This window comes from Carcharodon carcharias, chromosome 2, assembly GCF_017639515.1.
Source record: "Carcharodon carcharias isolate sCarCar2 chromosome 2, sCarCar2.pri, whole genome shotgun sequence".
NCBI lineage: Eukaryota > Metazoa > Chordata > Chondrichthyes > Lamniformes > Lamnidae > Carcharodon > Carcharodon carcharias.
The window spans coordinates 173,069,663-173,085,147 of NC_054468.1; the positions used below are offsets into that span (position 1 = coordinate 173,069,663).

Consider the following 15,485-nt stretch of genomic DNA (forward strand, 5'->3'; position numbering starts at 1 on the left):
GCAGAGGTCCCTGGCAGGCACATCCTGGCATCAACAGGTCAGCCTTGTAGTTTTTGGACCTGAGAATCGTCTTTTAAACAAAAAATTACAAATTCAATTTTCTTCCTCATTTATCTGCCTGTGCCACGAATTAGTTTATGGGCGAAATTTTCCGTGCCCGTTGGTGTCATGTGTGGTCAGTGGCACGAGTGGACAATATGGCGAGAAGGCCAAAAATTGGTTTCATGACGTCATGAAACTAGTTTGCAATCGTCTCCTCAGCCCATCGATGGAGGGCCACATTTCCCGCTATCGGATGTTGGGAACCTCATTGTAATACAACAGCATATCATTATAAAGCTAGACCGTCAGACTCAACCCCGCCCCCCCACCCGCTGGATTGTCCACCCACGTTGGCGTGATTGCACGCCGACGTGTTTCACAACAGCATATAAAAGGCATGCACTTGGTGGGCTGCACTTTGAGGGGAACTCAGAGGTGAGTGCATGAGTGCACAGTAACGCTGTGATGCGCTCATGACGGATGCCTATTGGACTTCAACCTTGAGGCATGTTGGGGGATGGGTGACATAGGCTGCCCAAGGTTGAGGCAACTTGGTGGGGTGGGTGGGGAAAAGGCTGCCCTGTGATTGAGGCGACTTTGGGGATGGGGGAGGGAGCAAAGGCTGCCCTGTGGTTGAGGCGACTTGGAGAGGGGAGGAACAGTGGTTGCCCTGCGGTTGAGGCAGCTTTGTGGGGTGGGCACAAAGGCTGCCTTGCGGTTGAAGGTTGCGCACAAGCATGTGCGGGGTGCGGGTGTGGGGTGGACAAGGGAAGTGGTCACGCATTAGGGACACCTCGTATAAAGTAACTATTCCTCCCTCTGTAGCTGAGAAAGTTCAGACACAGCCACATTGATATGATTGGAGTTGGGCCTCTAGCTTATCTGCCCACTCAAGCAATGCAGAGACATGGAAGTGCCACCAAGTGCTCCAGAGCTTTTCAACCCTCCTGGCACAGACTGCAAACTAATGAGCGTTTTAATGGACCGAAGAACAGTTGGACAAAGTTGTGCTATCTGCAATCTCTTTGCTAAAGTTGGCCATGGAGCAGTCACTGGTGGAGGTGCTCAGAACGTCTTGCAATGTCATCATCCCTGTTTGAACCAGTCTCCCCCATGGTCCAAGCTAACAGTGCAGCTTTGCAACGTGGGTTAGGAGAATGCCTGTACCTGAGCTGAGAGCACAGCATGCAGTCCAATGGACAAAGCTGCTGCCAATCGGTCAGGTGGAATGGGGCGGAGGAAGGTGGGATTTCAGGCAGCCATGCAGCACACTAATTTCTGCCCATCCAAGTTTTGGCCACCACTCTCCGGGATGAGTTAAGGGGCCTTCAGACTTAACCAAGACATGTTCTTAGTATATCCATGCTAACCCACGTGTCTCTCTCTTTCATGCTACAGGAGGAGTATATCAAGATAGATTTTACCTGGTGAACTAGCTTTATGTTTTGTGGCATACAGAGAATGAAGACAACGGAGAAGAGAGCGACAGGGGCGCCTGGCTGTGCACAGGTAGGAACAGCACCCTCTGGAAGAAGGGGCAGCTGGGGTTCCCGCACGCTGCTGAAGAGCCACAGTGAGCCGTCGCTGGTCAGCGCTGAGCTAGACCCAGGGTCAATAGATGCCGCCTTTCATTTCTGCCAATGACTGAGAGCCAGTGTCGCCAAAGACTGCACATGTCTAGGGAACTGGTTAGTCACATCTGCCAGCTACTGCAGGATTTGGCACCATGTGCGCATGGAGGGCCGTAAAAGCGACAGCAGCACTCAATTTCTACACCAATGGCTTCTTCCAGGGTTCCACAAGTGACATCTGTGGGATTTCACAAGCCTTCGCCCACAAATTCATCCATGAGGTCATGGATGCCACCTTTGTGAGGGCAATCAACTTTGTGCATTTTGCCCAGGACCAGGAGAGCAGCATGCAAGAGCGATTGGATTTGCCCAGATCTCAGGTTTCCCACAGGTGCGGGGTGTCATTGTCTGCACTCACATGGCACTCAGACCTCCGTCACAACATGTGATCAACTATGTCAACTGCAAGGGATTCCATTTGCTGAACGTGCAGCTGGTGTGCGACCACCACAAATGGGTCTGCGCACAGTTTCCAGGGAATGCTTATGACTCCTACATTTTCAGCCAATCACTGTTCCCTGATGTCTTCCAGGGTCCACCAAAGCAGCAGGGATAGCTCCTCAGGGACAAGGGCTATCTGCAGAGGACGTGGCTAACGACACCCCTGCGGTGGCCTCCAACTGCAGTAGAGCAAAGGTATAATGAGGCTCATGCTGCAACTCGCAACTTGGTGGAGCAAACCATCAGGATGCTGAAAATGAGGTTCCAGTACCTGGACTGGTCTGATATAGCCTGCATTATAGTCTACAGAGGGTGTCATGCATCATCGTTGCCTGCTGTGCCAACTTGGCACTGCAACGGGGAGAGGAGTTGGCTGAGAAGGCGATGCAGGAGCTGGAGGCCTCCTCCAATGAGGAGGATATTGATGGTGATGAGAGTGAGGAGGTCCTCTAAGGCAACAATGATGGCGATGAGGCCCTCGCAGAGGCCAGGCAAGGCAGGCGCGCTCGGGAGGCCCTCATATCTGCTAGATTTATGGAGGATAATGATGATATGCAGTGAGGAGACACCATAAGATCCTCACATTGCACCTATGAACGTTTCACTGCAGCCTGGCTTACGGCAGTGCACATACCCTCTGTGATAATGCCCCTGTCATGGAGACGCAATGGAGGCCCGATTGCAGGAGGATGATGATGACATGCAGTGAGGACACTCCATAGATCTACACATAACCTCTGAGAATGTCTGACTCTTGTCTGGCTGAGGGCAGCTTGCTTGCGCTCTGTGACCAGGGTGATATCATCGAGACACAGCCATGAAACTTTAAAAGCATCTGACCCTTGGTCCACCTTCAGCATCTGACCCCTTCAGGAGCACAGGGTCACTGGTCACAGATGCTGAAGGGATGGGAGCCAGCCCCACCTTAAAGGTACTGAGAGCACACAGAGAGAATGGCAGAACTCTGCCACGACGTTCTGGCAGCAACGACAAGCACCGTTGAGGCATCAGTAATCTGTACAGATGTGTGGCTGGACCATCACTTTGTTCTGAAGGCTGCACAAACACAGAGAAGAGGAATGTGCTGCTGCTATATTTTGGTGCTCCTCGGACATCCACAGCAGAGGTGGAGGCAGCCTGCTGACTGCTACGTCCTGTCTGTGATGACCTTGGTGGGCTGGAGAGTTGAGACCTGCTTTCGGGATCCTGCTATGATACAGTGGCACCCTCCTTGGCCAGTGGAGCTGGAGCTGCTGGGGTCACAGGAAGAGGGGATTCAGATGGGCCTGACACTCCCAGAGTCACATGGGTGGATGGCCCCAGGGGGTACACCTGCTAATCCTCCTCCCTATGGGTGTCCAAGGGCCCCTGGCTGACTCCTTGAGGAGAAGGGATAGCTGGAGACCAGGCTACCCCGCAGCCCTCTCGCAAACACACTGTTGGAGGCCAACTGAGGCATCAGCGATGGAGTTCAGCTGGCGCAGCAGTGCAGGAGTGATGTCCTGGACCAAGGTCTCCATGGCGGCTGCCATCCTACCAGTGTTGACCTTGGTGTATTGGCGTGGCGGCGCTATCACCTCAGCCTGAAGGCAGGTGGACTCCTCCATCATGCTTTGCAATCTGAGGAGTGCAGCGGACATTCCTTCCTGATGTTCCTCAGCTTGCCTTTGCAGCTCCAGCAACTGTGACATGACCGAGTTCAGAGGCTTGTCATCTGACTTGGACTCAGCAATTTTCTAGCCACCAGCAGTCCTGTGAATGCCGAACACCTGGGAGGCCCCAGCTACTGCATGCAGTGGATCAGAAATTATGATGTGCCCACCAGATTATGATCCCGAGGCTACTCTAAAGCTAGACACTGATGGGTTTTCAGGTAGATTTTCATCGGATTCCTCTTCTGAGCTTCCCTCGGAGCTTTATTGGGTCAAGGGCCCCCTTGGCAGTTTCCCAGATGCGCCTGCAAAAGCAAGGAGAGATAATTAGTGCATGGCAGTGGTCTGTGAAACAGGACACATCACTCACTGCATGGTTTTCTGAACAATGTTGACTGCTGGATTCTCACTTGGTAGAGCACCACTGATCTCACCGTCAGCGCAGGAACAGCCCAAATTGTCACCAGCCTGCTGGATGGCTCTGTTTTCAAAGTCCGTGAGGACCTTGATTTCAGGCATTCCTCCACCGGTCTGCGGCCTCTCAGTCTTGTTGTATGCCAGCTTGTCCTGCCTGAATGTAGGTGGAGAGAGTGTAAGCCAGGCCAGATGATAAGCATGCCTGACATGTGAGGTTGTGAGCAGTCCTATGGATGGGATGAGGACAGTGAAGGTTTGTGTGAGAGAGTGAATGGTGATGTCCCTTGAACTGGCAGTGAGTGAGGGCCTTGTGGATGTTTGATGGGATTGTGAGTGTGTGAGTTGAGAATGATGAGAAGAGTGACTTACCCTGGTGGAATGAAGGAGATCATTCACCCTCTTGTGGCACTGGGTGGCTGTCTTCTTTTGCAGGGCATTGAGGCTGCCACTGCTGCCACTGTCTCCCAAGCCAGATTAGTGATGTTCCTGCCCATCCTGCGGCCAAAGTGAGGGTAGAGGACATCATGGAGAGCTTCCACTGCATCTAAAAGGCACTTGAGGGACACATCATTGAACCTGGGAGCTGCAGTCTTTTTGCCTTTCAGGGCCATGTCTTCTTTGCAGCAGTTGTGGGCTCGAAGCACTGAGAGATGTGCGCGTGGCTGCACTTTAAATATGGCACCCAGTGTGATGAAGCAGCGAGGTGATGATGTGGTGGGTGAATGAGAGCCTGCCTGCCATGGAAAAATCATGTTTCCCAGGAATGCATAATTAATGCGGCGGGTTTGGGATATGGCATGAAAAGCAACCATTGCAGCCAGTGGATAAAACGTTTTACCCGCTCGCTAGTGCCCTTAGTGCAAATCTGGGGTGATTCCACCCTAGTTTCCCTGGTTTGCTGCCAGTGCTCTATAAATTTGCTGTATAATTGATCATTAGGAAGTACCATTAGGGTGAACTATTCTCCCTCCCTTTGGTGAATTGCCTGGTTTCTGTAATCCCATCCTGTCCTCATCCAAACAATCTGACACAAATTGGAAGTCAAGCCCTGAAATTCCTGAGGATCTACTCCACTACATTTTTGCTAGTAGCGTGTAAAAACAATGCAATTTTTCTCCAAGCTGGAGACTGTTGCCCAAATTCCAGGAATGTGGCTTTTGTGAGCTTGCAAAGGTGCATCAGTGGTGCCCATACCATACCACCAACCAGAATGGTGGAATGACACCATGCTGCCCTAATCTTGAAGAGCAGGTTTGATGAAGCTCCCAAAATGAATCTCTACACGTCTTTTGCTGTGAACATAACAAGCTGTTCTCACTGGAAGGTAATTGATCCCCTTTGCATTCTATTTCCTTTCCAAGTAGAGGTTGGGTCCTTTTCATATGTTTCAAATTAACTCACAACAGCACTAATGTGAAAGGTTGAATTTACTAGAGAAGCGCAGGAACTCCCCCACTACCCCCTCCCCCCTCCCCCACTTCAGATTGAGGTCATGGGTAAAAGATCCATGCATGGCAATTCCCCACCCTTCCCACCTCCCCTCACTGGAATATAAACAGCCCATATAAATGGATAGAATCACAGGTTCTTTGCCCAAATTCCTCAGAAATCTGAACTTACCTCCCTGTCCAGTGTGAGGGATTTGAACTTCCTTGTCAAGAACCATGAATGTTAACTCTAGCCACACTATTATAGTCATAGTTTGCAGCACAGAAGAAGACAATCCAATCTTTGAGCTTGTTCCAACTCTTTGCTACAGCAAATCAAAACTAATCTCCTGTTTCTTTCCCCATAGCCCTGAATTTTCCTCTGTTTCAAATGTTTTCTACTTTCTTACCTTAAAAGTTGCAGAAGTTTCTGCTTAAACTACTTCCTGTTTCAAAAGAATCAGTGTTGAAATTAATCTCGGGCAGTGGCACAAAATGGATGATAGCTTCTTGATACATTCTGTTGCATGTTGGTCTCGTATCCAATTTGATGTGCTGTTAGTCTGCCTTGTGTTGACCCTTTCTAATGTCTTGTGTTTTGTTTGTTTTCCTCCAAGATGATTATTTATTCTTGTTGAACAAGTGCCCAAATACCGAACTTATTCTGTGTCTGACCCATGAATGGAATGGAAATCCAGCAGTTCTCTCAATCAGGATTGCGGTATTGTGGCTGATCTCAAATGATCACAAGGAAGTTGGATTCCATCTTCTGAAGGAAATATATGATTCTGGCCAAGGTAAGCACATTTATTTAACTCCTTTAACATATTACAACATCCCAAGGCACTTCACAAGATAGAAATTGACACAGAGAAAAAGGAGACATTAGGACCGCTAACACAAAGCTTCAACAGAGAGATTTAAGTTTTAAGGAGTGTCTTGAAGAAAACAGACATTGAGGAAGGAATCCCAGAGTATCGGACTTAAATGGTTGGAAGCATGGCCGCCAATGGTAGTGAAATGGAAATAGGGGATGCACAGAAAGCCAAGATTACCACAAAGGACGTTGATTTTAAAACCTCTCTTATTCTGGACCAGGGGTCAGTATAGGTCAGCAAACACAGGATGTTGGGTGAACCAGACTTGGTGTGAATTAGGTTAAACCAGCAGAGTTTTGGATAAACTTAAGTTTGTGGTGGGTGAAAGATGGAAACTGACAAGGGAAACATTGAAATGGTCGAATCTGAAGGTGACAAATGTGTTTTGTACAAAGTTATAATTACTTTATTCTTGTATTCCATGCTTCACCTATAAAATCCAAAATGCTGCTGCCCTCTTTTATGGCTTTATTGATCAAGTATTATACTTTTAGGGAATTATGTATTCAAACACTTATGCCTGAAATTCCCAGGTTTACTCTTGCCCAAGACCAGACATCCTATCCTGACTTTCACATACATAACCAGGGAAGGTTTCCTGTGTCTGCAAGAGCCAATCAGTGGCAGCTGCAGGCTTGAGCCATTCTGTTCTGCAAGACAGAGTGGAGTCCTCCAAGGATTGAAATGGGCAGAACAAAAATTTTTTTTCATCTCTTCAGCTTTGATTGGAACCACTTCAACTAGGAAAGGAGGGGGTCTTCACAACTTTTGACACCCTGTTGACATGGTAAGAGTGGTGATGCAATGGATCTGCCCACAATGGCCCACAACCAACTAAAATTTAACAGCTGGTTCAAATGGGACAGAATCCACAGTATAGGACATAGACAGCTCAAAGATCTGCCACTCTGGTGAATTCCAGGAGAGGGGTGCATATTAGGTTAACATTTTCATTTATTTTTCAATTCACTTTATTGTTGAAACAAATTCATTTTGGGTACCTTGCTCATTCAATAAAAAATAACATATAGGTGAATGATAACAATAAAAGAAATAAAATTAGCCTATCACAGAGCAAAACTTTAATTAAAATATGTAGAGAAAGAGAAGCTAAAGAGAAAAATGAAAATTTAAAAAAGCTTAAAAGCTAAATGGAGAACAATCCGAAACCCATGTCACTGCTGTGCAGCACCACCATGAAGCAGATTTTTTAATGAAAGTTGAAGTTGTATAGACTAAAGGCTTGAACGTAAGACTGGATGAAGATACAGAGCAAAGTGGTTCTGAGGCATAGAGGGATTGGTAAAAAAGTACAAGAATTTTAAATTCAGTATTTTGGGACAGCGAACCAATGAAGATTATAGAAGATCAGAGAAATGAAAGAACAACATTACTTGAAGGCAGGTGTGGACAGTGAAGTTTTAACCAAGTTAGTTTTTGTGTAAAAAGAATCTTGGAAAGCTACCAGAGACCCTCTATGGACGTAAGTTCTGTCAATGAGGAAGTTCAGAGCCAGGGGAGGTGGTGGCATAGTGGTATTGTCGCTGGACTAGTAATCCAGAGACCCAGGGTTCAAATCAATTGATGAAATTTGAATTCAATAAAAATCTGGAATTAAAAGTCTAACGATGACTATGAAATGATTGTCGTAAAAAACTATCCGGTTCACTAATGCCCTTTAGGGAAGGAAATCTGCCATCCTACATGTGACTCCAGACCCACAGCAATGTGGTTGACACTTAAATGCCCTCTGAAATGGCCTAACAAGCTATTCATTTGTATCAAACCACTAAAAAGCCTCAATGGAATGAAACCAGATGGAGCACCCAGCATCGAACCAGGTACCGGAAAGGCCAATGGCAAACTCAGCCCTGTTGACTCTGCAAACATCTGAGGGCTTGTGGCAATATTGGGAAAGCTGTCTTACAGACTAGTCAAGCCTGATTTGGTCGTATTCATGGAATCATACCTTACAGACAATGTCCCAGGCACCACCATCACAATCCCTGGGTATGTCCTGTCCTACCAGCAGGACAGATCCAGCAGAGGTGACGGCACAGTGGTATAAAGTCGGGAAGGAGTCCGCAACATCGACTCCAGGCCCTATGATGTCTTATGTCATCAGATCAAACATGGGCAAGGAAACTTCCTTATGATTACCATGTACTGGCCTGCCCCCCTCCACACCACTTCAGCTGATGAATCAGTACTCCTGGTTGAACACCACAGTATGCAGAATGTACTCTGGTTGGGGGACTTTGATGTCCATCACCAGGAATGGCTCAGTAGCACCACTACTGACCAAGCTGGTCGAGTCCTAAATGACATAACTGTTAGACTGGGTCTGCGGCAAGTGCTGAGGGAACCAACAAGAGGGAAAAACACACTTGAGCAAATTCTCACCAATCTGCTTGCCGCTGATGCATCTGTCCATGACAGTATCAGTAGGAGTGACCATCCACAGTCCTTGTGGAGACGAGTCCTGTCTTCACATTGAAGAGACCTTCCATCGTGTTATATGGCACTACCACTGTGCTAAACGGGATGGACTTCGAACAGATCAAGCAACCCAAGACTAGGCAACCATGAGATGCTGTGGGCCATCAGCAGCAGTAGAATTGTATTCATCCACAATCTGTACCCTCATGACCCCGCATATCCCCCACTCTAACAAAATCACCAAGCCAGGGGATCAAACCTGGTTTAATGAAGAGTGCAGGAGGGCATGCCAGGAGCAGCACCAGGTATACCTAACAATGAGGTGTCAACCTGGTGAAGCTACAGCACAGGACTACTTGAGTGTCAAACAGCATAAGCAGCAAGTGATAGACAGAGCTAAGCGATTCCACAACTAACGGATCAGATCTCTGCAATCCTGCCAAATCCAGTCGTGAATGGTGTGGACAATTAAACAATTCACTGGAGGAGGAGGCTGCACAAATATCTTCATCCTCATGGGAGACCCCAGCACATCTGTGCAAAAGATAAGGCTGAAGCATTTGCTACAATCTTCAGCCAGAAATGCCAAATGGATGAACTATCTTGGGCCCTGACAATATTCTGGCAATAGTACTGAAGACTTGTGCTCCAGAACTTGCCTTACCCCTAGCCAAGCTGTTCTAGTACAGCCACAACACTGGCATCCACCCGGCAATGTGGAAAATTATGTCCTGTACGCAAAAAGCAGGACAAATCCAACCTGGCCAATTACCGCTCCATCAGTCTACTCTTGATCATCAGTAAAGTGATGGAAGGGATCATCAACAGTGCAATCAAGCAGCACTTGATTAGCAATAACCTGCTCACTGGTGCTCAGTTTGGGTTCTGCCAGGGCCACTCAGCTTCTGACCTCATTACAGCCTTGGTTCAAACATGGACAAAAGAGCTGAACTCCCGAGGTGAGATGAGAGTGACTGCTCTTGACATCAAGGCAGCATTTGACTGAGTGTGGCATCAAGGAGCCCTAGCAAAGCTGGAGTCAATGGGAATCAGGGGGACAACTCTCTGCTGGTTGGAGTCACACCTAGCACTAACAAAGTTGGTGTGGTTGTTGGAGGTCAGTCATCTCAGCTCAGGACATCACTGCAGGGGTTCCTCAGGGTAATGTCCTAGGCCCAACCACCTTCAGCTGTTTCATCAATGACCTTCCCTCCATCATAAGGTCAGAAGTGGGGATGTTCACTGATGATTGCACAATATTCAGCACCATTTGTGACTCCTCAGATACTGAAGCCCTTGTCCAAATGCAGCAAGACCTGGACAACATCCAGGCTTGGGCTGACAAGTAGCAAGTAACATTTGCACCACACAAATGCCAGGCAATGACCATCTCCAACAAGAGAGAATCTAATCATCGCCCCTTGACATTCAATGGCATTACCATCACAGAATCCCCCACTATCAACATCCTGGGTGTTTTCATTGACCAGAAACTGAACTGGACTAGCCATATAAATACTGTGATTACAAGACCAGGTCAGAGGCTAAGAATCCTATGGTGAGTAACTCACCTCCTGACTCCCCAAAGCCTGTCCACAGTCTACACAAGTCAGGAGTGTGATGGAATAGTCTCCCTTGCCTGGATGAGTGCAACTCCAACAACACCCAAGAAGCTTGACACCGTCCAGGACAAAGCAACACTCTTGATTGGCACCACATGAACAAACATTCATTCCCTCCACCACTGGCTCACAGTAGCAACAGTGTGTACCATCTACAAAGTGCACTGCAGAAACTCACCAAGGCTCCTTAGGCAGCACCTCCCAAACCCACGACCACTACCATCTAGATGGACAAGAGCAGCAGACACATGGGAACACCACCACCTGGACATTCCCCTCCAAGCCGCCCACCATTCTGACTTGGATATATAACACCGTTCCTTTATTGTCGCTGGGTCAAAACCCTGGAACTCCTTCCCTAACAGTGCTGTGGGTGTACATTCACCACATGGACTGTAGCTGTTCAAGAAGGCAGCTCACCACCACCTTCCCAAGGGCAATCAAGAATGGACAATAAATGCTGGCATAGCCAGCGAAGCCCACATCCTTTCAATGAACAAAAAAGGTAATAATGATGAAGACCAGATTTCCACTTAATTTCCTCTTTTCTAGTACAATGGGGTAAATTTAATAGTGATATCAATGTTGTGAAAAATTGATTTAAACTAAACTATTATTATAATCATGTACATACTTAGGTGCTATGGAACAGGCCATCCTTAATGACATTGATTGTACACTGGAAGATTGGCAGGAGATTGCGTATGCATGCAACGCTCATAGCTACAATGCAGTGGCAGACAGCATTTTTGCTGTGCTCACGTCACAAGAAGGAGGAACAGTAATAACAATTACAGCTGATGATGATAATAATGATGCAAGATTAATGGAACATATTTTCTTATAGTTCAGACTTACTGAAGATTTGCAGGATTTATACTTCATTTAAAACAATGCATGTTTTATAGCATTCCACTGAAAGATGGACATATTACTAAGATGGTACAAGTCATTTTTCAACTCATGTAGTTTTATATATTGCAGCTTATCACATCCTCAAGACATGCTACAGTGCTTTATAATCAATGGTTTACTGTTATGTTGGCAAACACTGCAGACAATTTGTGCACAGCAAGGCTCCACGTATAGTAAATAAATTAACGACCAGATAAGCTGTTACGTTTAAGTGGTAAATAAAGCATTTATGTTGCCCAGAACATTGAAAGAAGTCCTCATTGTTTGAATGATGCCATGGGATCTTTTACATCAGTTGAATAAGTAGAGGGGATTGAAGTTTAATTTCTCATTCAAAAGATGCATCTCTGACAATGCAGCACTTCCTCAGCACTATACCGTAGCCAGATTGTGTTAAATTGTACCCACAATCCTCTGTCACAGAAGTAAGCGTGGTGCTAACTGAACCAAATTCACATTTATCCAATAAAATATACTTTACTTTTTAAACTGTAATGTGTTGCTGTACATTAGCTACCATCTCACCAACATCATGCTGGGACCTGTTAGGTAGAGGGCGCACAGAACATGCAAGAATGCAATCATGAAACATTTATGGTATTGTGGACCTGTGCACACCTGGTGAACTTCCTTAAACTTTAATGCCACTGACTTATCCAAGTGACATTTGTCACTGACCTAGAAGAAAACAACCCACCAAGATGCAATGATCATTATGGCACAGACTTCCCCTTTCCCAATGGCAATTTAAATCTAATGCCAAGTAAAAGGATCTTCAGGCATCCTGCAGTAGTGATTTCAGAAAGCAGGGTAAATAGCCAATCAATGAAATATTCTCAAATGCAGCAAACTAGCAAGTTAAAAGCACACAATCAGTTTTCATTTAAATGTTCCAACAGTGGAATAAGAGATCAGTATTGAATTAAGATAGAAATTAAAATATAACCAAGCTTTAAAAATAAAATGAGTTTTATTATAATGGAAAATAATGACATTTCACCAATATAAAATTAACTTTTCAAAGCCAATAAAGGCATTTATTAGTAATTTTGAACTGAGCATTCTGTTAAAACAAGGTATCTCTTCTTCAAGTTCTTGTACTGTAAGATTAACAGTGTAAAACTGGAAGTTCTTGTCAATTCAGTGCTTTGTGAGTGCACTCAATTAATCAATTTTCCCATGGAAAACACAATATATCACATATATTGAGTCTTGCCATGGATCAGGCAGGAGAAGACTGGCCACAGCGACAAGTTCCAGAAGACAACTCTGAGTAAGATCCGGAAAAAGTATCTGTAACTAACCAGTCACTGATTCCTGGGATGAAGGGATTGTCCTATGAGAAATGATTGAGTAGATGATTAGAGTTTAGAAGAATGACATGTGATCTAATTGAAGTGCATAAGATTCTTAAGGGACTTGAGGGTTCTTAAGAGTTGTGAACCTTTGGAGTCCTCTTACCAGATAGCTGTGGATGGTCAATCACTGAGTATATTCAAGACACTTTGATGATAGCTTTTTGGGTACTAAAAATAATAAAGAATATGGGAATAGTGCAGGAAGGTGATGATCAGCCATGATCTCGTTGAATGGCAGAGCAAGTTCAAAGGGCCAAATGGTCTACTCTATGAAAACCAGAAGTATTAATAATTAATTTCAAAATGAAATAGAGGAATTATATATACAAGTACCAGCAGAAGATTCCTGTTAAACATGTGCCAAATTCAGCTAATTATGCCAAGGCTGCAGACTAAACAGTAACCAAATGTGAAGGATGGCCATATGTGCATTCCCATTATGTCATGCGTTGTGTGCTAAAACCCTTGCCATGTAGTTTTTGTATGGGTGCTTGTACCGACATAGGAGCACCTGGCAGGTTGCCAGTGCCCCAACATTGCATTATCGCCCTTTGTATCCCAGAGAGGAATAAATAATTTCAGGAGAGGAGAGGGGAGAAACATGTGGAATAGAGCAAAAAAGAAATAGTGCCAACTGTTAACTCCAATAATTGCATATAAAGGAAGGATGAGTCTGATCTTTTACCTCAAGTAGGTTTATTCTGCAGCCAACTCAACAGAGTGACAGACTCCCAGTTCCCTTCCCCCCAGAGCATTATATTGGCACCGACAACTATCAAACAGCACACACAGAACTGGGGGTGGTTAGGCGATTGCATTTGCAGTTCTGTGCCAAAACCCAGGATTGAACCAGGAACCTTTAGATCTTCAGTCTAATGCTCTCCCAACTGAGCTATTACTGTTTATAGGTGAGCCAATGCCTGTCACCTGTTTAACAATGCAGTTGTCTTAATAATGTAATTGCTATACAATGTCATTGCCAGTGAACAAGATGGTTGTTATTAGACCTTGACAATGTAATTGCTGATAGATTGATACCACTGCTATTTAACTGTTTTCTAATCTCACCAATTTTCTTCTCCCTTTTTCTCTTGGGGCAGTATTATTATATGGTGGAAAAGTGGCACTGATGTGGTCTGCAATGTATAAAAAAAATGTTTAATTTTTATTTTACTGTATGTTCTCAATAATAATGGGGCCAAATAACAGGAACACAGGTCCATTTTTTTCTTGGAGTCCCCTGACCTGATGATATTGACAGATCTGGGAGAAGAATCTCTTTTATTTGGGGAATTTTATTTGGTTCTGGATAGCTAAAAAGAAGCAATAGAAGTAATTTAAAAAGTAATTTATTAATGATAATATTACTCTTTCCTTCTAATTAAAAGCAAGTTAGGATCAGACGGGCCAAGACTTTATTCTTAGAGCAGGAACTTTTCTTTTTTTTTAACCAGCTAATATTTCACATCAAGATTATTAATTAATTTTTTTTATGAGACCTCAATATTATCAGACTTAAAAATCCTCTACCATGCTGCACAGATATTACAGAGAAATAGATATGGTGATTTCTTTTCACAGCATTTTTGTTTAACAGCTGAGAGAAAACTGCTTCATTTCTTAAACAGCACTTACTTTATTCTGCGCCACATACATTCTAATTTTAAACACATTTAAATATTTCAAGTTGTTTTTGTTTCTGGTAATTGTAATCATAAAAATTTAAGCATGAAAGTGGTCCACTTTGGGCAATAATTCCTGTGCCATTGCTACCTTTATAGTGCTATCTATTCTAGCCTTATTTTTCTGCTCATTCTTTGTACCCTTTAATATTTTTCTTCAAATACTTGACTAACTTCCTTTTAAACATTGTGTTCAGTGCAACTTCAGTACTCACCTATGGTAATGCTTTCCATAGTCCATTAATCTTTTACATAAAAATGTTTCTCCTAACCTTCTTTATACTTTCAGCACTAATCCTAAATTAACAATCTTTGTTTCTGTAAACATAGCCACGTATTTCCGATCCTCAATCTTAATTGTATCCTTTCATCCATTGTCATCCTCAATCAATTATATTCTTTCCATATCTCTACTTTTCTATACTTTCAAATATTCTTTTTCTAATTGAGTGTCATAATGGGGATTTTGTGAATTGCCATAAAGTAAAGGCAATATGACTGCAGTCTAGGAAGTGGCTACTGGTCTACTGGACTAATGCTAACAGGAGAAGCTGTTTGCTGTTGCGTAATAGTCCATGTAGCACATGAATTCATGGGGGGGATTTTAACTTGGAGGAATATGTAAGTTTGAGGGCAGTGGTAGGTTAAAACTGGCAAAAATGTCAGTGAAACTGGCTCCAATCTGCCCTTTCTGGGTTTAACTGGTGTGAGTTAGGCTGCTTGCATGCAACCTCTGTGGGGGATAGGTTGCCTATTAATATATGTGAATTGTTCAGTTAGAACAATAATTCAACTGACTTTTAATGCCCATCCACGGGTATCCTAGCCTTCCTAAAACTCACCAGTGAAGGCTAAACAAGAACACAATAGTAATTGAGGGAGTTGAATCAATCTCATGGAAATACCGCAATAAATACATGGTACTCACACCTGTTTTCTTACCAACTAATCAGAAAGGATTTGTTCATGGTAGTTTTGCTG

At 44.5% G+C, this 15,485-nt stretch overlaps 1 protein-coding gene and 1 non-coding gene across 6 annotated transcripts in view; one reads left to right on the forward strand and one right to left on the reverse strand.

Annotated features, from left to right (window-relative positions):
• The window catches only part of LOC121274754 (clathrin heavy chain linker domain-containing protein 1-like), a 161,224-nt gene that overhangs the window by 94,817 nt on the left and 50,922 nt on the right, over window positions 1-15,485 (forward strand). For 3 of the 5 annotated variants that reach the window (XM_041182100.1, XM_041182117.1, XM_041182128.1), the window contains 2 exons: window positions 6,228-6,407; window positions 11,188-11,706. In XM_041182100.1, the coding sequence (XP_041038034.1) occupies window positions 6,228-6,407; window positions 11,188-11,396 (389 nt within the window). In that variant the 3' untranslated portion in view covers window positions 11,397-11,706. Of the gene's footprint in view, window positions 1-6,227; window positions 6,408-11,187; window positions 11,707-15,485 lie in introns of those variants that run through there. The other 2 variants (XM_041182107.1, XM_041182110.1) reach the window with 1 other exon arrangement.
• On the reverse strand, window positions 13,652-13,724 carry trnaf-gaa. Its single transcript has one exon. It is a non-coding gene; the product is annotated as a tRNA-Phe (tRNA).